The sequence below is a fragment of the Bison bison genome, unplaced genomic scaffold, assembly GCF_000754665.1.
Source record: "Bison bison bison isolate TAMUID 2011002044 unplaced genomic scaffold, Bison_UMD1.0 scf7180017864370, whole genome shotgun sequence".
Taxonomy (NCBI): Eukaryota; Metazoa; Chordata; class Mammalia; order Artiodactyla; family Bovidae; genus Bison; species Bison bison.
This window is the reverse complement of record NW_011494942.1, coordinates 1,962,734-1,990,266: the sequence shown is the minus strand read 5'-3', so window position 1 is coordinate 1,990,266 and position 27,533 is coordinate 1,962,734. Positions and strand designations below refer to the sequence as shown.

At 36.4% G+C, this 27,533-nt stretch overlaps 1 protein-coding gene across 15 annotated transcripts in view; it reads left to right on the top strand.

The window, feature by feature from the left end:
* The window catches only part of NRXN1 (neurexin 1), a 1,228,156-nt gene that overhangs the window by 1,065,403 nt on the left and 135,220 nt on the right, over nt 1–27,533 (top strand). For 11 of the 15 annotated variants that reach the window (XM_010855913.1, XM_010855911.1, XM_010855904.1 and 8 more), the window contains 2 exons: nt 4,124–4,213; nt 5,591–5,910. In XM_010855913.1, coding sequence (XP_010854215.1) covers nt 4,124–4,213; nt 5,591–5,910 — 410 coding nt within the window. The remainder of the gene's footprint in view (nt 1–4,123; nt 4,214–5,590; nt 5,911–27,533) is intronic. The other 4 variants (XM_010855914.1, XM_010855916.1, XM_010855909.1 and 1 more) reach the window with 1 other exon arrangement.

Below are 27,533 nucleotides of genomic sequence, written 5' to 3'. Positions count from 1 at the left end.
ACGCAAAATATGGGCTTATACCTGGCAAACTTAAACAATCTGAGCTATTTCTTACCCACTACTAGAAGGAGTTTGGGAATCATCTGTTAGAAGGATACTGTCACTCTACTATAATCAGATGTGTCCTTGTCAATAATGTATTGGACATGAGTTTGAGCAAGCTCTGGGAGTTGATGATGGACAGGGAAGCCTGGCGGGCTGCAGTCCATGGGGTCACAAAGAATTGGACATGATTGAACAACTGAACTGAATGTATTTATATATTTTTTTGAAGAAAAGACATTAATTTTTTAATTCTAGTAGAAGAACAAAAAATTTAGAGAATAAAGTCAACATATAATGAAGTAAGCACCATCTAATTTCCTATCCATTACACCAAGAATAAAGTCTGTCCTTGGAAGGCAGGAGGAGAAGGGGATGACAGTATGAGATGGTTGGATGACGTCACCAATTCAGTGTACCTGAGTTTGAGCAAACTCTGGGAGATAGTGAAGGACAGGGAAGCCTGGTGTGCTGCAGTCCATGGGGCTGCAAAGAGTCAGACATGACTTAGCAACTGAACAACAACAAACTGGATTTCAAAATCAAATATTCCAATTTAAAAGTTATTATCAACTAAAAGGCATCTGAAATTCGGGAATTATAGGATTGTATGACCCCATTTGTATGGCTATCTTTCTTAAATATTATCATGTCATTTTATATCTATCTCTGCTGCCTACTCTAATTTTTTCTTCTTGTTAGATCACCTCTTTGCTATTCATTGGGATTTCAGTGGGGTTTTTTTGTTTGTTTTTTAAGCTGAGTCTCATCAAGAATCTTCCAAAGCTATTGCTGATTTAAATTGTGCTATAGCAATCATGTTAATTGTTCTGTGGGTGCCAGTTAAAGGTATGAGGGCAAACTGTATGTGTGTATGCATGTGTATATATGTATTCTTGTGCTTTTATGCACTCTTTTCAATATCATTCAAAAGCCATCTATTTCCTCCATCTGTATTATGTAAGACTTTTCTCTCTACTTTGAGTGTGTGTGTGTGTGTGTGTGTGTGCATGCTCAGTTATGTCCAACTCTTTGCAATCCTATGTACTGTAACCTGGCCGGGCTCATCTGTCCATGGGATTTTCCAAGCAAGAATACTGGACTGGGTTGCCATTTCCTCTAGGGGATCTTCCCGACCCAGGAATTGAACCCACGTGTCCTGTGTCTCTTGAATTGGCAGGTGGATTCTTTACCACTGAGCCACCTGGGAGGGTTTCTCTCTACCTTCCCTACTAATGATAACTATGATTATCTACTTTGTGGTATAGGGCAGTTATTATTAAAAAATAATGAACTGATTGGCTAAATGGATGTTCAAATCATTAAAGACCTAAAATTATAATTGACATGTTTCCTTTGAAGAGTACAAAGAGAAACTTAGCTACATGCAGTCTATCCTCTGGGCACAAGAGTTTGCTTTCTTGTGAATGTTGTTAGCCTGTGAAGACGAGATAATGGTGCCACGGAAGCTATCAGAATTTAAAACAAGATTTCCTTTATTACTTCATTCTACAAATATTGCTTTGGAGTTCGTGTGATAGGTATTGTGTGCACACTGAAAACGCAACAGTAAGCACTACAAATAATACCTGACTTCATGGAATTTCAGAGTTCAGAGAGAAAGCATTTATTGAATGTGCAATTACAAGGTTAGTTCTTGTTTCTATAGGGCATATATCAAGTGCAAGGAAGGTATTTTTTCAGGTGTCCTAATTTAACTTGAGAACATCAGTGAAGACCTCCTGAGAACTAATGTTCCTGCCAAGAAGACTCCCTTAATGAGACATGTTTGGCTAAGGAAAGATGAGAATGAGCTGGGAGTGAGAGAAAGTCAAGTAGAGGAGAGTACAAATGAAGAAGCCCAGAGAGGTGAAAGGAGGGCTTTAGAAGAATTGAAAGAAGTCTCAGTTTCCATGAGGATGGAAAGAGGAGAGCAAGGCAATGACCACTTTGAGATGAGGAAGGGGAGGTGGGAAGAGACCAGATCATGGAAGTCATCATAAACCTCATCATGTTGGTTGATATTTTATCCTATAGGCAACAGGCAGGTTACAATAGACAAGTAGCATGATTGGGTAGTAGCTGACAGTGTGGAGAATGGGTGGGACTGATTGCAGAGAGGATCCAGAGAGATCTATTAATATATTGTAGTGGTAACTGGCAAGAGGTTATTTGTAGTCTGGACTTGGGTGGTGTGTGAGGGAATATTAAATCGTTTCTGATGATGGGAACACTGTAGCATAAAAACTTGGACAAAGAGCTACATAATTATAAAGTTGTCAGGAGCATTATACTAGTGTAAATTGGTATGCGTGTTGGTCAACAAAGAAATCCATAGAGCAAAGATTATGTGTTTTTGAAAATAGTTTATCAAATTATGTGCATAAGCATGTTCATTACATAAATCATATATCAGTCAAAAACACATTCATCAATAAATGTGCTGCCATAAGACAACCAATATTAAATTTTAGTATATTTTTCCAAATATATATGTATACAGGCACGCAAAAGAGAATGTAAATTGAACACACTTTTTGAAAATGAAGATAGACTTGTAATTTAGGCTATATTATCCTTTTTAGAAAATTATCAATATACCAATATATGTTCCCATAGGAAAAAAATATTCTAACATTTTAATAACTTCATAATACAGAGAAATACATATGTGTTTTTATTAAACTGTATATTTGATTCCATTTTGATATTTGTACTTTCAGTTAAATTCTAATGTATGAAATATTTTCAGTCATATTAAACTTCAGAAGACAAATTGATAAAGTCTAAATGAAAGTTCTTTTCTCTTTCTCTAAAAGTATGTGACCAATATCATGGTGGGTTTTTTGTGGTAAGTACAGTATATAATAAGACCAGCCCAAGAAAACACATTAATTATTCTAAATGTAAGAAAATTTATATCTTTTTTCTTCCCCAGTAAAATGCTCTGGTCTTTTCCTATGGGCAGTACTTCCATTCATCATTTCTTTCACCTCTGAGTTCCCATCTGAGCTATTACTAAAATTCCTTAGTGCAAGACTCCATGTTAACTAATTTTCATAGAATAGAAAAACTTCTGGCAATATACACAATTGAGTGCTGAGATGGAAGCCTAGATTCTTCCTAAGTGCTTTATAGATCAAGAAAACAGTCATCTATTTGCAAGCAATACTCAAGGTCATTTTAAACTATGTTTTTATTAGATTAATTTTTTGTTCAAAGTATCAAGGCTGCTACATAGTTAGAGCTATGAATACGGAACCACTATTGTGGCTTGTGTTTGTTCCTGAAGCTATCATGCCTTTTTTAGAATAGTTTAATAAAAAGCAAATATTTGAGTATATAATTTTTTTCAAAGTTGTACACCTCAGCATGTCAAGCTTTAAATGAAACTGAAGGACACTCAAATAAAGTCACTTTTGTCAAAGCCTTTTCCTATCATAACATATTTGGATGATGCAAGATGCATTCCCTTATGATGTCCAAGTGGTTGATAAACCAATTTCTGTGGAATATGTAAGAACTATTCAGACTTTGTGGTTTCCTTAAATGAGATGAATAAGAATTTCTCTTTTCTGAATAGGACATAAAGTATGCTAGGCCTATTTTAGATGCTTCAGTGTGCCAAAGATGGTATTAAGTTTGGTGTTCATAAATTACTAATCTGGAATAAGAGATTGAATGTATTTTGAAAACTTAAACCTGTTTCACCTGAACATGTTTAACTAGTTAATAAGAAACATCAAAAAGACAAAACCCTGAGATCAACGGTCATTTTTTTGCAAAGCTATTATATGCTGTTTAAATTGGTTGTTCGGGTCTGTCTATAACATAAGTTTTAATAACCTAGCTCAAATGCAGATTTCTAATTTTCAATTAACATAGGAATAATTTTGTTTGCTAAAATAAAATAAATGAATGAATGACAAGTCTGAAACATGAAATGTTCTAGGTAGAACTTTTTAAAATTCCAAATTTCAAAAAATCATGTGGCAACTGTATAGCTCAAGCTTTAAGTATTAACTTTTAACCTTTGACCTTACAGATTTTAACCAATGAAATGTCTCTTTAAACTTTAAAGGAAACAATGATAACGAGCGCCTGGCGATTGCTAGACAGCGAATTCCATATCGACTTGGTCGAGTAGTTGATGAATGGCTACTCGACAAAGGTAAAAAACATTGATTAAAACTTCAAATAAAAAAATAATTTGAACATAACCAAGTAGTACTTCATTGTAACACTAATAAACATAAAAAATAAATTTTCCGTAAAACTAAATTAAAAACAGATTTAAAACAGTAAAATGTAGATAGTAATATTTGCATTCCTTGTATAATACTTTCTATACATTTTTAGACGTACCAGCTGTTTAATAATCTTACCCTGTTAACTTAAGGTTAAAGGGACTGTTAAATATAATCCACTAACTCAATCTATGAAGGTACTCACAGCAAGCATTAACCCAAAATGATAAATCATTCATAGATTATATTACATGTTCCAGCCTCTAAATTATTAACTAAAATATATGTAGTTCTGATATCTTTATTATGGTCCTGAAAAACAAACAAACAAACAAACAAAACTCTTGGTTTAAACTCTAGGCATCTTAAATAGTGGGCAATATGGATTGCCAGTCAAAATGAAGTCCCTTTAACGTTTGCAACCTTCTAAGAGCATTTGGGAACAAGCCCTAATTAAAACTGAACTTAAAGTTGTGTGCATGCTTTTTATGAACAGAGAGCAATCTGCTAAAAATGGATACTCAATTTGATGATTTTGGTACTGTTGCTGAGGATTGCTGTTTAATGGAAATGTGCCATAATTTCTCCATCGGTTTGTGTATCATTCCTGAAGCCGCTTTTTACATCTGAAGCTATGTGTTTTTTTTCATTTGTTTTGTTTTAATAGACTTGCTGAAAGCCAATCAGAAAAATCTTTTTGGAGTTTTTGTTTCTTTGTTTTGTCTCTGACACACTCAGTGTAAACCATGTGTTTCTTTTCAGTGTATTTGCCAGAAAAGTAGAATAATTCAAATAACAATGGACTATTGCATTCAAAAAAATAAATATTTCTAAAGAAAAGCATATGGATACATGTGACCATTATGTGAATTATGAAATTTTTACATTAAATTTAAATTAGATTTCAGCTGCTATAGACTAGTTTCTGCCAGTGGTAATTTTAGAATGACAAATACTTGAAATGTTAGATATCTTACATATTTTTAATTTATCAATTTAGATTTGAGATCTTGAGGCAAAAGAGAAAGTGATCCACTGAAAATTGATTTATAATATATATCTTTGATTGGTCTTTTAGCAAAGGCACTACATTTACAATAAGTTGAGAATTTATAAGTATTTGCCAGTGATTATGCATTTCATGGACACCTCATTTATAAGCAATGAATTATGAGTCAAATGCCTCTCTTATAGTTTATTGCTCTCATTATCCACCCCATGAAAGATCTGTTTTATCATCCTTTATAGAATGTAGAGTTCACAATCAACATTTTTGCATGTATGTAATATTATTTTTACAGGGCGTCAGCTCACAATCTTCAATAGCCAAGCAACCATAATAATTGGCGGGAAAGAGCAGGGCCAGCCCTTCCAGGGTCAGCTCTCTGGGCTTTACTACAATGGCTTGAAAGTTCTGAATATGGCAGCCGAAAATGATGCCAACATCGCCATAGTGGGAAATGTGAGACTGGTTGGTGAAGTGCCTTCCTCTATGACAACTGAGTCGACAGCCACTGCCATGCAGTCAGAGATGTCCACGTCAATTATGGAGACCACCACGACCCTGGCTACTAGCACAGCCAGAAGAGGAAAGCCCCCTACGAAAGAACCCGTTAGCCAGGTGAGTACCTGGATTTCATTTCTTCATTTTGAATCTGTGACTATGAAAGTGGACTTTTCTGCATGTGTGTCTTTTCTAGAATGGGATTACTTCTGATCTCAATCATTATGGCTGTTTTGAGACTTGCTTAATATAATGGATTCAATTTGAAGATTAAATGTTGGTTTGTGGCTTGTGAACTTTGGTAAACTTTGTATTGGTTTGTGTGTGGCTAGGTTGATGGTCTTGATCCAGTAACCTTGGTCTAGACCAAGCTAAGGGGATTGTCTGAGCATTATACACGGTTTTCACTTTTTAAGTTAAATGAACAAGTAAATTAATGAAGTATCTGCAAGACCTTGTTCAAGCTCAAAACTTTATCAAAATTAAATAAAAGCAAGTTCTGAAAATCTTAAAAAAGAAATTACCTACAGCACTTGTATTTTGAAGTCTGAAAATTTTGAATTGGAAGGCACGTGGGTCTGGTCATGAACGATAAGTCTACTCTTCTACTGTTGATAAGAAAAAATGCACTATTAGTTTATCTGAGTACAAAGACCCAAAATATGGTATTTAAAAACTGTCTTGGGCCAACATATTTTGTACATTATGTGGCTAACTGCCCTCACCCAAAATATTCACTGAGCTTATTTTTCAATCTTATGTCTAAATTTTTAGGGGAAAAAAATTTTAAATGTCACAGTGTACAAGAAGTATACAATTCAATTAAGATATTACTTCATTAATGATTTGTTGTTGTGTTTATTGTGTGTGGCTTATTTAACAATAAGCAGGTTATTCAAGCAAATCTGATATAGGAAAGCAAAACACAGAACAATGATAAACTTTTTCCTTTAAGTAAATAATTCAAAAGAGGATATTCTAGGACATTTAGAATTGGAAATATTCTTGTGAATAAAATTTTAATTAAGCAGATTTTTTTTCCTCAGAAGTCTTGCTTCATCATTAATGAAATTGCAGCTGCTTAAGTTCTTAGATAAACCAGATATATCCCCCAATAAGGAAGTATCAGCCTCATTTTAATATGCTTTATTTATTAGTACTTGCTATGTAGTAAGAAATTATGTTTGTTAAGAAAATATGTGTAAAATAGCTATTTCATTTACAAGTTAAACACCTAAAAATGAAGAAATTAAAATTTATGCATTTTATAATATTAAGTAATGTAAAAGAAAAATAGTTAACTGCCCATTAATTGCCAATGAAAAGACTCTCTTTTTTTATAAGCTATAACATGTTTAAAGATAGCAATGGTTTATGGAAGTAAATGATCTAATCAATTAGTGATTACTTGGTTCATTTGAGGAGGTATTGACTTAAATAAAAGATTACTAGGTTGATTAAAAAATAGATATTTTAAATCTTCAGATTTCAGCAGACCAATAATAGCAATTAAATAATTTAGAATAATATACTACAAATATTCAATTGTGGCAACAGTGTTTTAAAGTTGTACTGAAAGCTTTTAAAATTCTCTCATAAGGATATGTTTGTGATTACAGGTAGTAAAATGTGAATGTATGAAAGAGAGACTACTGGGGAAGAAATCAAATTGCTTATTTTTGAATAGCAGGCTAATTTATTGTGAATTTCCTTTACTTCACAATTGATTTTTAACTGCCCTCCAACTACAAAGAAATTATTGATATATACAGAATTTAAGTGTTTGCTAGAATTATGAGTCTTGGAAGTTTCAATAGGAAAGTGATTTGTAATGCTCAGTCTAAGACTATAACCTTTGACCCATTTTTGCAGGTTGGATGAGGCATCTTCCTTCCATAATGGCTATAACTGCCTGCTTTTATCAACTGTCTTACTCAGTTGTATGCCAGGGAGGGTCATTTAGTTTTCAAAAGCCATACTGGACTGTTTTCTCAATCAACGTGTATTTTCCTCAGTGATAACACAGAGCCACTTAAGTTACAATGCCTATATACCGAAGGGTGATTGCATGTTTTAGAACTATAGAAACAGATTTTTGGTCAAGCAGAATTAAATTGGATTCATTTCAGATAGATGAGATGAGGTTTTTTCAGCCATTCTGCAAGGCAAGTAGTGGGGAGAAATGTATTTTTCAGTTTTCACAGAGTCAAAGAATATAAAAGAGAATTCACAAAATGTCATCCCATAAGATTCTGTTTACATTCCTATTTAAAAGTGAATATGCTTTAAAAAGAAAAAAGTTTTTCTTCTCTTGATAGTGATCAATTTTAAGACTGATATTTACTTTAGAAAGACATGATCTATGTCATGAAGTAATGGATCCATTTACCAACCCTTCTGATTAAATAATTTTAAAAAATATGACTATAACAATATTAGTAGTACTTTTTAATATGGATTATATAAAATTCACAAAAAGTTATTTTGTTTATGATATTTAGTATCTAAATGTTTCCATAAGACCCACTCATCCTAACAAAGAGAAACTTTCTATAAAGATAATCCCAGAAAGTGAATCTAGGCAAACTTTTGACAGTATAAAGTTCTTCAGGATGCTGAGATCTTCCTTCTTGGGTTTGGAGGCAAAAGTGTTACACAAGATCTTTGATGGCTAAGTGTTCCCTGCTCTTCTGAATAATATGGCAATCTATGATGTATATGTGAAAAAAGTGTTAGTTGCTTAGTCATGTCCAGCTCTTTGCAACTTCATGGACTGTAGCCCGCCAGGCTCTGCTGTCCATGGAATTATCCAGGCAAGAATACTGGAGTATGGGTAGTCATTCTCTTCTCTAGGGAACCTTCCAGACCCAGGGGATGAAACCGGGGTCTCCTGCATTATAGGCGGAACCTTTACTGTCTTGAGTCACCAGCCAAGCCCTTGATGTATATGTAGCTTTATGTAAATGAGTTAAAGCAAGTTAACATGCAAAGGACAATATTCATTCCCTTTGGTTGCCAGTTTGTAAAGAAAGGAAATTGTTTATTTTGAGATCAATATTTTGACATTTCTTTTGGTCTATGCTTTGTATCACATTTTGCAATGTTGTATTCTTTCCATTAAGAATCTATTAAAAGTTAATTACATACTGTAGACAATATGGATCCATGGTATTGCCTTTTGGTTAGAGAAGGTATGGTATAATAGAAAGATCACAGCAACAGGTTTCCAGTTTCAATACAACCTCCTATCTTTGTGAGTATCTTGGACAAGATGGTTAACCTCGCTGCACTCTGGCCTTGCTTGCTATCTCTCTAAAATAAGTGGGTTTAGGAACCTCTTGAACTGTGTTGTTCTTGTTTAATCACCAAGTCATTTCTTACTCTTTTGTAACCCCATGGATTGTAGCCTGCCAGGCTCCTCTGTCCATGGAATTTCCCAGGCAAGAATACTGGAGTGGGTTGCCATTTCCTTCACCAGGAATCTTCCTGACCCATGGATCAAACCCATGTCTCCTGCTTGGCAGGTGAATTCTCTACCACTGAGCCAGCAGGGAAGCCCCATGTACCCAGTGGTATATCAATGTAATTATTAATAGAATCCTTTTTTGACTCTCAAAAGCATCCCAGTTTAGTTCACAAATTGTATTATGCTCTACTTTGACAACATATTTAAAATCTATCTTTGCAAGAAAATCATTCTTCATAAGAATAATAGAGAGGCCCTGTCTTTTACACTCAGAGTAGAAACTGACTCTGGTCTCCTTACCTGATCTCAAGAATCCACAGTGTTTTTCATCTTCTTTTCATCTCATTTCAAAAACCTTAAAAAAGGAGAGAAGGCTTTGAGAGATTCTGGTTTTTGACTGGAGGGACTATAGTTTGCAACTCTTAGAAAGAAATTAAATTGTAGACTGGAGCAGAATCAGTAAGTATGAGTGAAATGTACTGCAACAATTTAGTGGTTCCGGTTAGACTTTATTCAGAATAGAGGTAGCAAACCTACTCAAGAAAAGGTACTATTGAGGATTTTAAACCATTGGTAGGTTGTCAGGACATGTGTATTCACTTCCTACTGAACTCATTGGTATTTGATTCCTGTAGAATGTTCCAAAAAGAATCCCAATTAGTGTACAAACAAAAAAAGTGTTTGAATGTGTTGGACACTGCTATTGCTTCCTGGCAGCTTTGGAGATACTCATAAAAAATTAATGCTATTTGTTTGAAAAATGTAAGCAGAGTGCACACATATTTCCATGAAAAATATCTAAAGCTAACAAAAAACATTTTGTAACTCCAAAGAGCAAAATTTTATTTTTTATTAAAAATATTAATTAACCTTAGCTGTGGCTTCATTATTAAAAAATAACTGCATTACTTATAATTATGTGCGTTCCTGATAACCACTCTGCATTTTAAAATACTGGTGACATGAATAATTAATTTTATTTTCCCTAGTCTAATCATTCTGCTGAATTTACCTAAATTACTGTAGATTTTAACTGCAAATTTTAGTGCATAGTGAAAAGAAAAACACTTGGGTGTAGATTTGAAAATGTATACAAAGGCTCGTTCTTCTGAAACTAATGGTGCCGAGTAAGAAAAGTATGATTCATTGTAATTTTAAATGTAAAGAAGCACTGCTATTTAGAAGGTGTTTTCCCCCTCATTACTGGTAAACAAAACTTCTAGGATATATACATTTTAAAGAGTTTATTGAGAAATTTGAGGCCCAAAGAAACTAAATAACTTCCTCAAGGCTATGCAGCCAGCTTCTTTTCAGAGTATGTTGAGGTGAGCTGGTCCTCTGCCCTTGAGCCTGGCCTCTGTTCAGAATCTCATCACTTCTGCCTTCACGGATTCTTAACTAGTTCAGTGTGATCTCTACCTAGGTAGGGATCAGGCTTCTCTTTTTGAAAATGCAGATATGAGCCTTAATACATCCAAGTATTTAAGATAAAGAGCAAATTCCCGAATGATCATCAGGGTCCATCCTTCACAGCTAGACTCCTATCTGCCTCACTAGGAAGTTTTATCTCTACTCTTCTCCACAGCCATTTCCTCTGATCTGTTGAACTACTAATAGAAACCTCCAGAGGTCATGCCATTTCACACCTCTCTCTGCTCTGCCTGCAAAGCCCTTTCCATTGTTCACCTACCTATTTCCATCCTTCATACTCTTCCCAGTCTCTCCCAGTCTGCTTCTGCCTTCTGAGAGCCGACTATTTGAAGAGGCAGCACTGACAAGGCTGTTAAGGGTGTAGTATTGTGCAAGGGTCAAGGGCAGTGACTCCAGAAGCCTGAATGCTTGCTTAAATCTCAGTCTTACTTTCCCTGTATACTGGCTGTGTTCCTTAGGCAAGTTAGCCTCTCAGTATCTCTGCTTCCCATCTATAAAATGGGGGTGATGGTGTCATAAACTTATTGTGAGAATTAAATAGTCACTATCATGTGAGAACTATATACAGTCACTGCTATTTGACAATTTTTCATTGTCCAAAGAAAAAATTTTTTTCATTATGGTTCACCCTAAAATGAAGAGAAGTAAAAAATAATGCCTGACACATGTAACCTTTATACAAATAATAATTATGTTTGAAAAGCATTCTTTAAGTACACTGTATGAATTAAAGCATCTTTCTTACCTTTAAAATATTTTCTTCGCCCTTGAAAACAATAGCTCTGAATTGCTGTTTCTGAATCAAAGCGTCAATTGTATATACTGAGCACGTACTGAGCTGAAGGGGCTTCCCAAGTGGCACGAGTGGTAAAGAACCCGCCTGCCAATGCAAGAGACGTAAGAGATGCTGGTTAGATCCCTGGATCCAGAAGATTCCCCGGAGGAGGGCATGGCAACCCACTCCAGTATTCTTGCCTGGAAAATCCCAAGGATAGAGGAGCCTGGTGGGCTAGGGTCCATAGGTCGCAAAGAGTCGTGGGACACGACTGAAGCCACTTAGCGTGCACACACGCGTGCACGCATACTGAGCTGAATTCTCTGTTGAATGTGTTTTCCACAGGGAGGCAGCGCCATTCCCCTACAAGTATGTTGAAAAGCAGTGGGAGGCAGGAAGTGATTCAGGGGGAGCGTTGTCACTAGCATTTAGTGGGAGGGGACCGAGAACACTAAATATACTGCAAAGTGAACTGTCCACTGATCCCCATACCCGGCACTGTTTTACTCAACCTCCAACCACCACCACTAGCAACAGAAATTACTATTGACTGAGAAGCCCAGAAATTCCCTATACCTGTTTCCCAGCTGTTCTCAGACAGAAACTCATTCATATATGGTGCTGAATATTGAAAATATGACTTCTGTAATTGTCCTCAATAACATGTCTTGATTAAGGAGCTTAAAAATTCATGTTATACTCTTTTTTCAACATGGATATGAAAAACATCAAGTACTTCCAGCTGTGCGTTAGACTAAATTGGGTTTATGATTCTTGATATAATTGATACCATTTGGGAGAAATGGAATGATTTAAGACCCTGTATCTAATGAGTATGTGACAGTAAATTCAGTGAACATTTTCTCAGAAAGGACTGGTGAGATTGTCACCGTTCCTGATATTTCAAGTCTCAGTTGAGGACAAAGGAATTACTTTTTATTAAGTCAGGTGTCAGGTGTGAAGTCGCTCGGTCGTGTCTGACTCTTTGCGACCCCATGGACTGTAACCTACCAGGTTCCTCCACCCATGGGATTTTCCAGGCAAGAATACTGGAGTGGGTTGCCATTTCCTTCCCCTTTTATTAAGAAATGAGTTAAATTTAAAGTAGCAATAAAATAACCTTATCTTCATGTCTTTATTTTAGTCAATACTATGAATTCTGGGTACCATAATAATCTGGCTTTCAAGTACATAAGTATGTTTATGTTATATCTGTTGACTTATTCCTCTTTTACATGTAATAAGTATTTTGTTAAGGAAGGGGAGGAGGCAAGTCATCTGGAATAAGAAAATTGTGTATGCATGCATGTATGTTAGCAATGCTTTTTTCTTTGATAATATATATAAAACAGTAGGTTTAGTTTAATAAACTGATATCAAGATTAAACTTAAATCTCTCTAATAATATCTTGTGGAAGTAGAATTGATGTACAGTATACGTTTGCAGATTCTTTTCCATTATGGGTTGTTACAAGATAATTGAATATAGTTTCCTGTGCTATCCAGTAGGGCCTCATTGTTTGTCTATCTATTTTATATATAGTTGCCTATATCTGTTAATCCAAAACTTTTGTTTATCCTTCCCCCTGCATTTCCACTTTGGTAACCATAAATTTGTTTCTGTTTGTAAATCTATTTCTGCTTTGTAAATAAGCTAGTCCTTTTAAAAACAGAGTCCACATATAAATGATATGGGATATTTGCCTCTCTCTGTCTGACTTACATCACTTATGATGATAATCTCTAGGTCCACCCATTTTGTTGAAAATGGCATTATTTCATTCTTTTTTAATGACTGAGTAATATTCCATTGTATATCTGTGTACCACATCTTCTTTGTCCATTCATGTGTCAATGGACATTTTACGTTGCGTCCATGTCTTGGCTATTGTAAATAGTGTCGCTATGGACATTGGGTACATGTTATCTTTTCAAATTAGTGTTTTCATGTTTATGGATATATGGCCACGAGTGGGAAATTGTTGTGTCATATGGTACTATATTGTTAGCTTTTTAAAGAACTTCCATACTGTTTTCCATAGTGACTACAAAAATTTACATTCCCACCAGCAGTATACAAGGGTTCCCTCTTCTCTGTACCCTCTCCAGGATTTGTTATTTATAGATTTTTTTAATGATGGCTATTTTGACCAGTGTGAGGTGGTATCTTACTATAGTTGATTTGCATTTCTCTAATAATTAGTGATGTTGAACATCTTTTTATGTGCCTGTTGGCCATCTGTATGTCTTCTTTGGAGAAAAGTCTATTCAGATCTTCTGCCATGTTTTGATTGTTTTTTGTTGTTGTTGTTGTCTGTTTGTTTATGGAGCTGCATCCGCTGTTTTTATATTTTGGGAATTAATCCCTTATTGGTCACGTCATTTGCAAATACTTTCTCCTGTTCTGTTGTCTTCTCATTTTGTTTATAGTTTTCTTTGCTGTGCAAAAGCTTTTAAGTTTAATTAGGTCCCATTTCTTTATTTTTGTTTCTATATCCATTACTCTAGGAGATGGAGCCAAAACAAGTATTGCTGTGAGTTAATATCAAAGAGCATTCTGCCTAAGTTTTCTCATAGGAGTTTTATAGTATCTGGTCTATGTACCCCTTTTTGTGCCACTTCCATACTGGTTTGATTACTGTGCTTGCTGCTAAGTCGCTTCAGTCGTGTCCGACTCTGTGTGACCCCAGAGACGGCAGCCCACCAGGCTCCCCCGTCCCTGGGATTCTCCAGGCAAGAACACTGGAGTGGGATGCCATTTCCTTCTCCAACACATGAAAGTGAAAAGTGAAAGGGAAGTCCCTCAGTCGTGTCCGACCCTCAGCGACCTCATGGACTGCAGCCTACCAGCCTCCTCCGTCCATGGGATTTTCCAGGCAAGAGTTCTGGAGTGGGGTCAGAGCACATGATTTATCCAGATCCATTCTTTCTCAAGGTTATTTTGGCTATTCAGGTTTTTTTGTGTTTCCATACAAATTTTAAAAAATTTTGTTCCAATTCTGTGAAAAATACCATTGGTAATATGACAGGGATTACATTGAATCTATAGATTTCCTTGGGTACTACATGAGTTCTTCAATTTTCATTATTTAGTGCCTATATTAAGTTTTCTTATCAGTTAACATCACTGAAAAGTTCTCCAACAACAACAAAAAATATGTAGTATCATGTGATATGAACTTTAAGAGGCAATATAGCTAATTCATCTGCCTTTTTTAGCACTCATGAAACACTGTCTTCTCATCATGGCTATTCTTTTTATGTAGAATCTCAAGCAGACAAATAACACAAGTGTTAACCAATAGTTTCTTCAGTTAGCATAGAAATGATAATCAAAACAAAAATAGCAGTGTATATTTGTTTTTATTAAGTTGTTTATGGGGTTAGCCAAATCTTCATCCAAGTTTTTCTGTAAGATGTTGGCCAAATGAACTTTTTGGCCAACCTAATATTTTTAACCATAATGTATGTTGCCTGTAAAGCTGCAGTACTTTTAGTTAAAATTATGAATTAGTAAATATCTTTTGTGTACATAATATATAAAATATTTGCAAAGTATTGTATTCTTGAGGATAAAGGTGTGGTACCTAGAGATACAGACCTGTATGACAGGAACCAGCTACTTCTCGGATGTGTGGAGAAACCGTGCATTAATTATAAAATGCAATATTCAACAGGCATCACTGACTCAATGGACATGAGCTTGAGCAAACTCCAGGAGATAGTGAAGTACAGGGAAGCCTGGCATTCCGCATTACATAGGATAGCAAGGAGTTGGATACAACTGAGCGACTGAACAACAGGAACAACAACCAAGTCAACAAGAACAAAGCTTCTGTACATAACAGATGAACAGCATATTATTAACAGTATCACTGACAAACCGAAACTCTGAAACAAAGTGAAAGGGTAGAAGATATTTTAGTCTTTTTTTTTTAAACAGCAAGTGTTTTGAAGTAACACATTTTTATTAATTCACATGTCCTGAGTGTTGGCAATGTGCTAGACATTACCCTGGATCTGAAATTACCCACACTCTGTGGAAAACTTCTAAAATAAATATTATCATTCCAGTCTGTAGGTTTGATAGGAAAGCTGGTGACGCAGACTCCTTTTGTCCTCTTTTAGGATTGATTTTCCTAGTTAAGGGACCTGGAGACTTCCCTGAGAGGGGTGTGGGTGAGCAGAATCACCTCTGTCTTTCCACAGAATAAATACCACGTGGTTGAGGAACTGCGGATACTGCTTGAACTCAATGTTGGACTGTTACATGGAGTGAATTATGAACCAGTGATAAAGGGAACTTTAAAATCATTCTTACTGTGATGATAGGTTCTTTGTGTCAGCTTGATTTACATGAGCAAACATCTTAGCATAGCGTCTGGAACAAAGTATATGGTCATTTTTTCCTTGTTCCCATTCTTCCACTCTCTTCTTTCTTCTCTCTGTTTATCGCTTTTTTCCTTTCTTCCTTTTGTGTGCTAGACCCTATTCTAAGCATTACAGATTCAAACAAGATGACTCAAATCCCAAATAAGAGAAGTGGGCCTGAATTTGATCAACTCTGTCCACAGGCTGCATAAAAAATAAATTTAATTATAGATTCCCCAGAATACTGGTGAGCTGACCACATGAGGTCATTTTTGACCATCCAAGTACTGCATTTTGGATTCTTTTCTTGATTATGAGGACTATGCCATTTCTTCTCTGGGATTCTTCCCCAAGGTAGTAGATGTAAGGGTCATCTGAATTAAATTTCCCCATTCCCATCCATTTTAGTTCTCTGATTCCTAAGGTGTTGATGTTTATTCTTGGACATGAACTTTGGGCAAACTTCGGGAGATGGTGAAGGACAGGGAGGCCTGGTGTGCTACAGTTCATGAAGTCACAAAGAGTTGGACCCAACTGGACAACTGAACAGTGACAACAATCACGTGAGGAGTTTCTATCTGCTGTACCATGTTAAGCCAGCTCTTACAAGATCTTCACTAAATGTGTGTGTGTGTGTGTGTGTGTGTGTGTGTGTGTGAAAAAGTCATTCAGTCATGTCCAGCTCTTTGCCTGCCAGGCTCCTCAGTCCATGGGATTTTCCAGGCAAGACTATTGAAGTGGGTTGCCATTTACTTCTCCAAGGGATCTTCCCAACCCAGGAATCAAACCCAGGTCCCCCACACTACAGGCAGACTCTTTACCATCTGAGCCACCAGGGAAGCCCACTAAATATACCCCAGTAATAAAAATTCAGCAGGAGAACCGTGGCCCTAGAACATTTAAGGGAAGCTTGTTTTCATATTTCCTATATCTCTTAGCTTTCCTCTACAGTAACTATCCCTGAATATATATCAAAAGACTTTGTATACAGCTAGATTATACTGTAAGTACTTGTGTCCATGGGTCCAAAGGGAATACTAATTTCTTTCAAAAGAAAATAGTATTCACATCACATTAAATGGAGGTTCTCTGGTTCTAATGCCTGTATTTTAGAAGTAAAAAAGATTCATAAAGATTCTTTCACATTTTGTGGTGAATTTCCTATACCTACACCTGAATTTCCCATGCACAGCATTAAGTGACCATTAGTGATAATTCTAGAGAAAGCCAATATGGCAACTCATAACAATAAATGAAATATAAGACACCATGAGGCAGCCAAATGACCCACTTATTCTGTTATGAAGTGAAGGCTTTCCACTGTCCAAAGTAAGAGTTTTCATTATAGTTTTAGATAGACGTATACTTATATTTGTACCTGAAGTTGTCTGTGTTTTATTTAATCACCTCATTGTCTTATATATTCTTCTCAGTATGACTTTGCATTCCATATTATTTGGAAAGTTGATTCAGAAGAGGGGGAAAAAAACATGTGTGAAGCACCAAATTTGAAATTTGAAATTTATCATCGATATGCTAGCAATAGTAAACAAAATGCAACTTCCGATTTTCAGTCTCTTCAATGTTTTCCTCTCTGCCATCAGTGGTCCTCTTTTCTTCTTTTTATCCTATCCTACCCTTGTGCCTGTGGTCTTATTAATAGTAATTGACTACATTTATAAAGTTCTTTGCTGTTGTTCAGTCACTCAGACACGTTAGACTCTTTGAGACCCTATGGACTAAAGCACACCACACCTCCCTGTTCCTCACCATCTCCCGGAGTTTGCTCAAACACATGTCCATTGAGTCAGTGATGCTATCTAGCCATCTCACTTTGCTAATGTTACTGGTATGAGATGATTTTAGACCTTACATTTCACTCAAAACGTTCCCCCAAATCCCCAAGCAGAATGCATTTCTTGTATTATAGCACTTTGGAGAAATAGATAAATAGACATTCAGATAAGTAGATAACAGATAGTTCTTTATCTATCAGAGCCTATAACTTTTACTTCCATTTCTTTTTGAGAAGCCCCTGAAAGTCAAAACCTATGCCCTATTCCCCTAAGCAGGCTCAACACCTAAGGTGCTTGGTGCATAGTGGCCACTAAGGAATTAGTTCTTGCATAGATAAATTATGAACACATCAAGCGCATATCCCAATGCTGAGGTAAATAATGAGTGTTGCCTAGTGTTGAATTTTCCTGGATTGATCAATAGTTGCAGAGAATGAAAATGGTACATATAAGAAGGGGAAAACAGTTATTCCTTCACATGGAGAGTTAATACACAGTTTTAAAACAAAGAATATTGTTGTTTTTAAGAGAAAGTTGTGAATAGGACATACAGAAGGCAAATTCTCATTTCAGTTTGTCTTACTGACTTTCGCCTAAGTTCAGGAAGGAAGGTCTGTCAGTAAGGTGGAAAGGACAGGGGTACAAAGCAGTATAGTTTTTGCTGACAGGTTACAGATCAGTGGGTATAGCAGGCTTTTTCAGGGGTTGAGGAGTATCTTATCATTTTGGGGTTAACTGTGATATTTTAATTGACAATCTCAAGTGAGAACCAAGTACCAAGAACTAGCAAATTAAAAGAGATTAGAGGAGCATGCTGGCATAACACTAATTGAACACAAAGACTTAAGTGAAGTTTGGGGAGTAGAGTGAATTCCTGATGACAGACAAATCTAGACAAAACCTAGGATATGTCGAAGGAGTTAGTCTTGCTGTGTGGGTTATTTGAAAATATAGTATACTTAAATGGGTGATACCTCAAATTGCAAGTAATAACATTAATTATAACCTACTCTTTTACACTGGTTCTGAAGCTAATAGCAGGATTCTGGCAAAATTTACTTTTAGATTTTGTTGTATTATATATATATGCCAAAAAAGTGGAAATAGTTGTTAAATTATTTTTATTACAGTAAAACATGCACATGAAAACAAGTCATATGATTTAGAAGATGATGTATGTATCAGTTCAGTTTAGTTGCTCAGTTGTGTCCGACTCCTTGTGACCCCACAGACTGCAGCTCACCTGCAGGCTTCCCTGTCCATCATCAACTCCTGGAGCTTGCTCATATTCATTCCCAGCAAGTCGGTGATGCCATCCAACCATCTCATGCACTGTCATTCCCTTCTCCTCCTGACTTAAATCTTTCCCAGCAACACGGTCTTTTCCAGTGAGTCAGTTCTTCGCGTCAGGTGGCCAAAGTATTGGAGTTTCAGCTTCAGCATCAGTCCTTCCAATGGATATTCAGGACTGATTTCCTTTAAGATGGACTGGTTGGATCTGCTTGCTGTCCAAGGGACTGTCAAGAGTCTTCTCCAACACCACAGTTCAAAAGCATCAATTCTTCAGCACTCAGCTTTCTTTATAGTCCAACTCTCACATCCATACATGACTACTGGAAAAACCATAGCTTTGACTAGATGGACCTTTGTTGGCAAAGTAACATCTCTGCTTTTTAATATGCTGTCTAGATTGGTCATAGCTGTTCTTCCAAGGAGCAAGCATCTTTTAATTTCATGACTGCAGTCACCATCTGCAGTGATTTTGGAGCCCAAGAAAATACTATTTCCATTGTTTCTGCATCTATTTGCCATGGAGTGGTGGGACTGGATGCCATGATCTTAGTTTTTTGAATGTTGAGTTTTAAGCCAGATTTTTTACTATTCTTTCACTTTCATCAAAAGGCTTGTTAGTTCTTCTTCACCTTCTGTCGTAAGGGTGGTGTCATCTGCATATCTGAGGTTATTGATATTTCTCCTGGAAATCTTGATTCCAGCTTGTGCTTCAGCCAGCTGGCATTTCATATGATGTACTCTGCATATATATGTGACTTCCCTGGTGGCTTAGATGGTAAAGCGTCTGTCTACAATGCAGGAGACCTGGGTTCGATCCCTGGATGGGGAAGATCTCCTGGGAAGGAAATGGCAACCCACTCCAGGATTCTTGCCTGGAAAATCCCATGGACGGAGGAGCCTGGTAGGTTACAGTCCATGGGGTTGAAAAGAGTCGGACACGACTGAGTGACTTCACTTCACTCTGTATATAAGTTAAATAAGCAGGGTGAAAATATACAGCCTTGATGTACTCCTTTCCCAATTTGAAACAAGTCTGTTGTTCCTTGTTCGGTTCTAACTGTTGCTTCTTGACCTGCATACAGATTTCTAAGGAGGCAGGTACAGTGGTCTGGTATTCCCATCTCTTTCTGAATTTTCCGCAGTTTATTGTGATCTACACGGTCAAAGGCTTTGGCATAATCAATAAAGCAGAAGTAAATGTTTTTCTGGAACTCTCTTGCTTTTTCTTTGATCCAACGGATGTTGGCGATTTGATCTCTGTTTCCTCTACCTTTTCTAAAACCAGCTTGAACATCTGGAAGTTCATGATTCATGTACTGTTGAAGCCTGACTTGGAGAATTTTGAGCATTACTTTGCTAGCGCATGAGATGAGTGCAATCGTGTTGTAGTTTAAACATTCTTTGGCATTGCCTTTCTTTGGAATTGGAATGAAAACTGACCTGTTTATGAAAACTGTGATTAAAACTTTCAATGAAAACTGTGGCCACTGCACAGTTTTCCAAATTTGCTGGCATATTGAGTTGTAGCACTTTCACAATATCATCTTTTAGGATTATAAATAGCTCAACTGGAATTCTATCACCTCCACTAACTTTGTTCATAGTGATGCTTCCTAAGGCCCACTTGACTTCACATTCCAGAATATCTGGCTCTAGGTGAGTGATCACACCATCATGATTATCTGGGTCATGAAGATCTTTTTTGTCTAGTTCTTCTGTGTATTCTTACTAACCTCTTCTTAGTATCTTCTGCTTCTGTTAGGTCCATACCATTTCTGTCCTTTATTGTGCCCATCTTTCCATGAAATGTTCCCTTGGTATCTCTAATTTTCTTGAAGAGATCTCTAGTCTTTCCCATTCTATTGTTTTCCTCTATTTCTTTGCATTGCTGTATATAAAAATAGTAGCAATACCCCATCCAACCCCTCACCACCCCTCCTCTTACTTCACAGAGACGATATCTTTTCATAATTCTTTTGGCAATTAGTTTTATATCTTTAAATAATATGCTTATACTTCCATTGTTTATCCATTTTAAAAATAATATTTATGCACTCTCCAGAATGAAAACTGAAGATTAGTTCCTGGTCTTTATCTCTTCATTTCCCTCTTCTTCTTTTCATCTGAATTTTTTCATATACTAGTCATTTTTGTCACTTTAAATAGTACGTATAGTGTCTCTATTTCTCATTCCATTAATGTGCAACAGTATCTCTTGAGATCCACATTAGTAAGATAAAGCTATTGTACACCTACGTCTTCTACTAGCTTCTCTAAATCCCACCACCTCATTATATTTCCAGAGATGTTAACTTTAACATGCTGTTTGACAACCACAACCACGTCTTGCATATTTTATCTATTAGGAATACAAATTGCAGAAACAGTAAAGTGCTCTGAGACTACCACTACTGTGTAAATATTGTCCAATGCCAGTTGCAGTTATGTGTTAAGATTATATTCATTTTCTTATGGGTCCAATATTGTATTACCTGGACTTCTTAAAGGAGAATATTCTCAGGGTCAGGATCAAATGGAATCCCTTCCATCATATCAATTTCTTATAATCAGGACATTCCATTTTGTTTCATATTTGTATTATACCTGTCTCCTTTTTTTCCCAAAAGTTCCTCAACATTTTTTTTCTTACTTTGTTTCCTCTGTGTTTATTGGATCAGCAGTTTAAGTTCCCACTCTTTTATGAATTCTTTCTCTTTCACCCCAAACATCTCCTATCTGTGGTCTCTGTTATTGAGCCTTAGTGTTACTGCTTGATCTCGAGTGTGACAGGAGACCCTGTTCATGTTGAGAGTGATCAGTGAGTATGTACAGTGATAGACTTTTCCTTGGAAATGGCAGATGTGGTCCAGACGTCCTAATGCCGGAATAAAAAGAATATTCAAACTAAGAGCCTTACCATTCTTTGAACAAATTTTTGACTGTAAGAGAAAAATGACCTGGATTTTCATTTGTCACTTTGTTTTTACTTCGGGGGTTTGCTTTTGTTTCATTTTATATTTTAGGTGATTATATTAACTGTACATCCCTGTGTCACAAGTTGTCTCAAAATTTAGCAACTTAAACTAACAAAGATTTATTCTCTCACCGTTTTTGTGGGTTAGGTGAATCTGGGTAAAGCTTAGCTAAGAGCCTTGGGCTCAAGGACTCTCATGAAGCTGCAGTGAGAGCCATTGACCAAACCTGCAGTCTCATTTGAAGGTTTGACTGGAGGCTGGGAATTCACTTTCCAATTCACTTACATGGCTTACTCTTACACATGTGGGTATAGGGCCTCTTCATAAATTCTGGCAGCTCGTTCCCCCCAGGACAAGTGATCTTAGATGGAAGGAGAGTTGGGGTTAGAATCTGGGTATCACTTAGGATGGGAGCCATGGACTTTTCATAACTTAATCTTAGAAGTGACATCCCATCATGGCTACAGCTAGTTTAGCCCATCCATGCACAAGGGGAAGAAATTACAAAAGGGCATCAATGCCAGGAGTTGAGGATCTTTGGGGACCATCTTAGGACCTTTCACAATGTCAAAAAGTAGATGGATGCCAATGGATTTGACTTTTGTATGTATTTTCTGCTGATCTCCTTCCACGTCTTGTCCAGATTAGCTGTCAGTGACTCTTTATCCCCTGTATCTCTCTGCATTGTATTCCAAGCTGTGCATTTTTCTGCTTTTCCCACTCACCAACTCTTTTTCAGCCATTTCTAGTCTTCCACTAGTGTTTAGAAAGCTCTTTATTGTGTTGACTGCATACTTTTTCTCTCCACTGAGAGGCTTAACAGACAACACAAGTTCGTCTAGCTTTTATTTTTCGTGGGGCCTCAGGAGGGAGAGAGACAAAAGCATCAGTATTCTTCCCCGACTTGAAATGGACTTTGAGATTGCAGCCATGACTAGAGGAAATTAAGTATTTTGGTACTGTGTTTAGTCACTATCCAGAAAAGAATACCCTTTGCTTTTCTTTTCACATTCAAAACACAGATGAGAAGTCTCTATACTCCCAATTAACTGAGTTTGCAAATTGTAACAGATTGTGAAATATGAAGAAAAAGCCTAACATTCTTTATTATTTTTGAATTCTGAGTTTTCTGCTCCTTCACCCTACTAACTTAACCTTTTGAAGCAACTTCTGCTGGCTTGAGTATATACGGTATTATATTTATGCAACTTCAAAGAATCTTTTAATCTTCCTAGTTTGACAAAGTTTAGCTATAATCATTTGGACTCAAAGAGCAATCACAAAAATTCTAAATGACTCTGTGATTGCTAAGGCCTGAGTTCTTTTTCATTATTTTATTGTCATTCATTTTTAGTGGTTAGAAATAGATGATGTGGTAAGTCAGCAAAATAGTCTTCATTCTCTCAAATAGCCTATCTTTAATGAAATCTTAGAAAGAAACAGCCTTATATTTCTGACCTCATAATGCACTGTTCATCAATGAAGAAAAGCCAAAATGAAAAGCAAGGTATAGTTTTGTCTTCGTATCCAATTTCAATTTGCTCCAGTCAGGAACAGAAGTATTAGAGAGATTAGAGTAGTATTGGAAGAACAGAAGGATTTTTCTTATTTTCTAGATTCCAGGTTTTTTTCTACTTTAACTTCAAAAAACATTTGCCAATTAATTCCAATGGTAATTAGAGCAAAAGTACTGATTACTTTGCTAAAATGAAACTCAGAAACTAACAAATACAAAGCAGAGACACGTTTTATATTCACACCTAACCATATATGACATTTAATAGCCTTATGTAGTTATTGTTTATCTTTTATTATTTCAAAGTTAACTGTTTCTCCCTACTTAAAGAAAATTGTTTTATTTATTTAATTAAACTGGAATAAAATAAATGTTGTTCTGCCTTTTTAAAAAAAAAGTTCCCCCACTTACTTGGTGTTTTAATTAGTTTTTGCTATGTTGCAGACTGCCTCTAAACTGAAGTCACTAGAAATATTGATTTAGCTCATGATTCTGTGATTCTGCAATTTGGACTGAGCTCAGCTAGGTGGTTTGTCTAACCTCTGCTGTGTTTGGGTTTGACTGATCTCAGTGGGTCTATTCTTATGTTGATGATCCACTACTGGGTTTCCTAGGGACTGGTTGATCTAAGATGGCTCACCTGGGACAATGTACCTATGTTCCATGTGTGCTTATACCCCAGGAAGCCAGCTCAATCATAGAATTCCATGAGTGAGAGTAGAACTGTGCAGAATTTCTTGAGCCCAGGCTCAGAACTTGCTTAACGCAGCTTCAACTTCAGTGATAAAGCAAGTCACAAGGTCAGCCCACATTCAAGGAGAGGAATTACAAGAAATGTGGCCTTGATTATAGTTAATCACACTTAAGGAATGAGACCTGTGTTAATATTTATGCTCCGGACAACCAAATGATAAAATCACGTTGTCACGTACATTGTTAGTAGCTAAAAAGTCCAATAAGACAAACCAGTATGCATACAGATTTGTCAAAACCTGAAAAAATTGTTAGCATTTCTAATACTGGCTATGTCAATTATGCCCACTCTCCTCTGAAGACAGTCTCCTAGTGGGTCAGGTGGTGGTGGCCATTCCTTGCTGGGCACATGCAGTATCAGAAGAGCTCATTTGTTCAGCTGACAGCAGGTGCTATTTAAGTCCTGTAGTTAGCTTTCTGCCCTCTCGTCTTTGGAGGTATTTATCAGCAAACTTTGATGGTCAAAAATCACATTATTCAAAGATCACTGTAGGACAAAGTGCATGAGTCTATTTTGAGATACAGGGTATAGATATGGATGTAGGTATAAATATAAAGATATTATAACCTTTCATGCTCTTAATAAATAAACTTGCTATTGTCACCTGTTTCTATATCTCCTTTACACATAAACCCACATACCTCCGTATTTTCCTCAGTTTTATGTATTGTATTATTTTTCTCTAAATGTATGCTTTGTGATTGTCATATATTTTATTTTTTTTAACTAAATTTTTTCATTCAAGACTTTAGGCTATAACGATGTCAAAACTTAAAGTCATTGTTTTTCCCCTCTGAAGGAAGATAAGAATATTATTTGAATTACAATACAGTTCCAGAATTTTGCTTTAATTCACCTTGACATTACTATAAAATCTGCATAAATATCTGGCAGAAATTAATAATGTGCATTGTTTGTTAAAAAAAAAAAAAAACATTTTAAGAAACGGAAAAGAATACTCCTCTTCTACTAATTGGGTATGAAACTATGTGGGAAGGAAAATCCAGATAGTTGGAATTAGAAAATACTCATTATGGCTCAATGTTTTTGTTCCCCCAAACTTCATATGTTGAAACCCTATCCCCAAAGGGATGGCATGAGGAGGTGGGGCCTTTGGGAAGTAATTTGAGTTAGATGACATCATGAGGGTGGAGCCCCCATAGAAGACAGAGTTTGCTTCCTCTTTGTGCTCTCGTTGTGAGGAGACTGTAAGGCAGCAATGTGAAATGCAGGAGGTCCTCAATGGAGCTCAACCATACTGGCACTCTGATCTCAGACTTCTAGTCTCCAAAACTATAAAAGTTAATGTCTGTGTTTATAAGCCACTCAAGCTGTGATACTTTGTTACAGCAGCCTGAAACAGAATAAAACAATGTGATACCTTGATTCAAGTGGTAAAAACTCATAGAAGAGCAGAAACACTGATACTCCAATGCAGATACCAGGGAAAAAATCTCAGGAGGCTACAAAGATGTGTTTTGGAAATTATCCAAACTTTTGATTTAACTTCCCCATCTGTAGCCTCTCTTATGACAAATAACCAAGTTATATTGGCTTTTATTTCTTCCTGAGATGTGCAGTCAATAAAATGTTCTCATTTTAGCATCTCATAACCCTCATTGTTGTGTGATAAAATGGAAGAATCACATATAAAAAAAATATATTACTTCAACTCTATTTAAGACAGAACCAAACTTTTATTTTCAACTTAAAATAATAAATTGAAAATTTCAGTGACTACCTAGTACAGGCCAGTTATGTCTTCTAAAACCTACTAATTTTTTAGACTGCATAAATTATCCAAGTGGACTTCAGGATCAATATTCAAATAAATCAACACAGAAAATACATTATTAGAGAGGAAAGGGAATATGGTAGAAATAATTAAGGCATAGTTCTATATGTATATGAGCATTACTCGTAACCACATTCAAACATTGGAATCATTTCATCCATTTACTAAATAAATGTGTGAAACATCTAGTATAGGAAAGACAATGTTCTAGGCAGTGTGGAAACAGTCATGAAAACAATGGATTAAGAACTCTACTCTCATGACCCTTACATTTTAGTAAGGAAAATATGAGGCAATTGTGTAAGCAAAATATATCATCTATTCAGTTCAGTTCAGTCGCTCAGTCATGTTCAACTCTTTGCGACCCCATGAATCGCAGCATGCCAGGCCTCCCTGTCCATCACCAACTCCCAAAGTGCACCCAGACTCACGTCCATCAAGTCAGCGATGCCATCCAGCCATCTCATCCTCTGTCGTCCCCTTCTCCTCCTGCCCCCAATCCCTCCCAGCATCAGAGTCTTTTCCAATGAGTCAACTCTTCGCATGAGGTGGCCAAAGTACTGGAGTTTCAGCTTTAGCATCATTCCTTCCAAAGAAATCCCAGGGCTGATCTCCTTCAGAATGGACTGGTTGGATCTCCTTGCAGTCCAAGGGACTCTCAAGAGTCTTCTCCAACACCACAGTTCAAAAGCATCAATTCTTTGGCACTCAGCCTTCTTCACAGTCCAACTCTCACATCCATACATGACCACAGGATAATGATAAATGCTTTAGAAAAAAAAAAAATTAGGAGAGGAAACTAGACAGTATCTTCATAAAAAAAGTCATGTGAAAGACCTTCTTTGACAGGCTTAACTACTATCAAATATTTTTAAATATCCAGTATTAGATGATATTACCACTGAATCACTCATTTCCAGTTGTGAATACATCAACCATAACTTCATAGAACCTCTCTGGCAGCTTTACACAGCATCTGTGCCACCTTGAATTCATTTTTTTTGGCACACACTCCTTTGTTAATGCGAATAAAAACATAAATTATTTCCTCAGCATGTATACAGCACAGTCTGCATGCAATTTGAGTATTTTAGAGAGCTTCTGAACTTGATCCACAGAACCCGGTTTCAAATGTATGAAGTCACATTCAAGTTAAATCTGCTAAAATTTTGAGCTGCTATAGTAATAAATGCTGTTGTTTTCATTTTATTTTCTAAGTTGCATTCGACTCTTTTGCAACCCCATAGACTGTAGCCAGTAGATGGGAGAAACAGTGGAAACAGTGACTCCAAAATCACTACAAATGGTGACAGAAGCCATGAAATTAAAAGGCACTTGCTCCTTGGAAGACAAGCTATGACAAATCTAGAGTTCATATTAAAAAGCAGAGACATTACTTTGCCAACAAAGGTCCATCTAGTCAAAGCTATGATTTACCCAGTAGTAATGTACAGATGTGAGAGTTGGACTACAAAAACAGCTGAGCACTGAAGAAATGATGCTTTTGAACTGTGGTGTTGGAGAAGACTCTTGAGAGTCCCTTGGACTACAAGGAGATCCAACCAGTC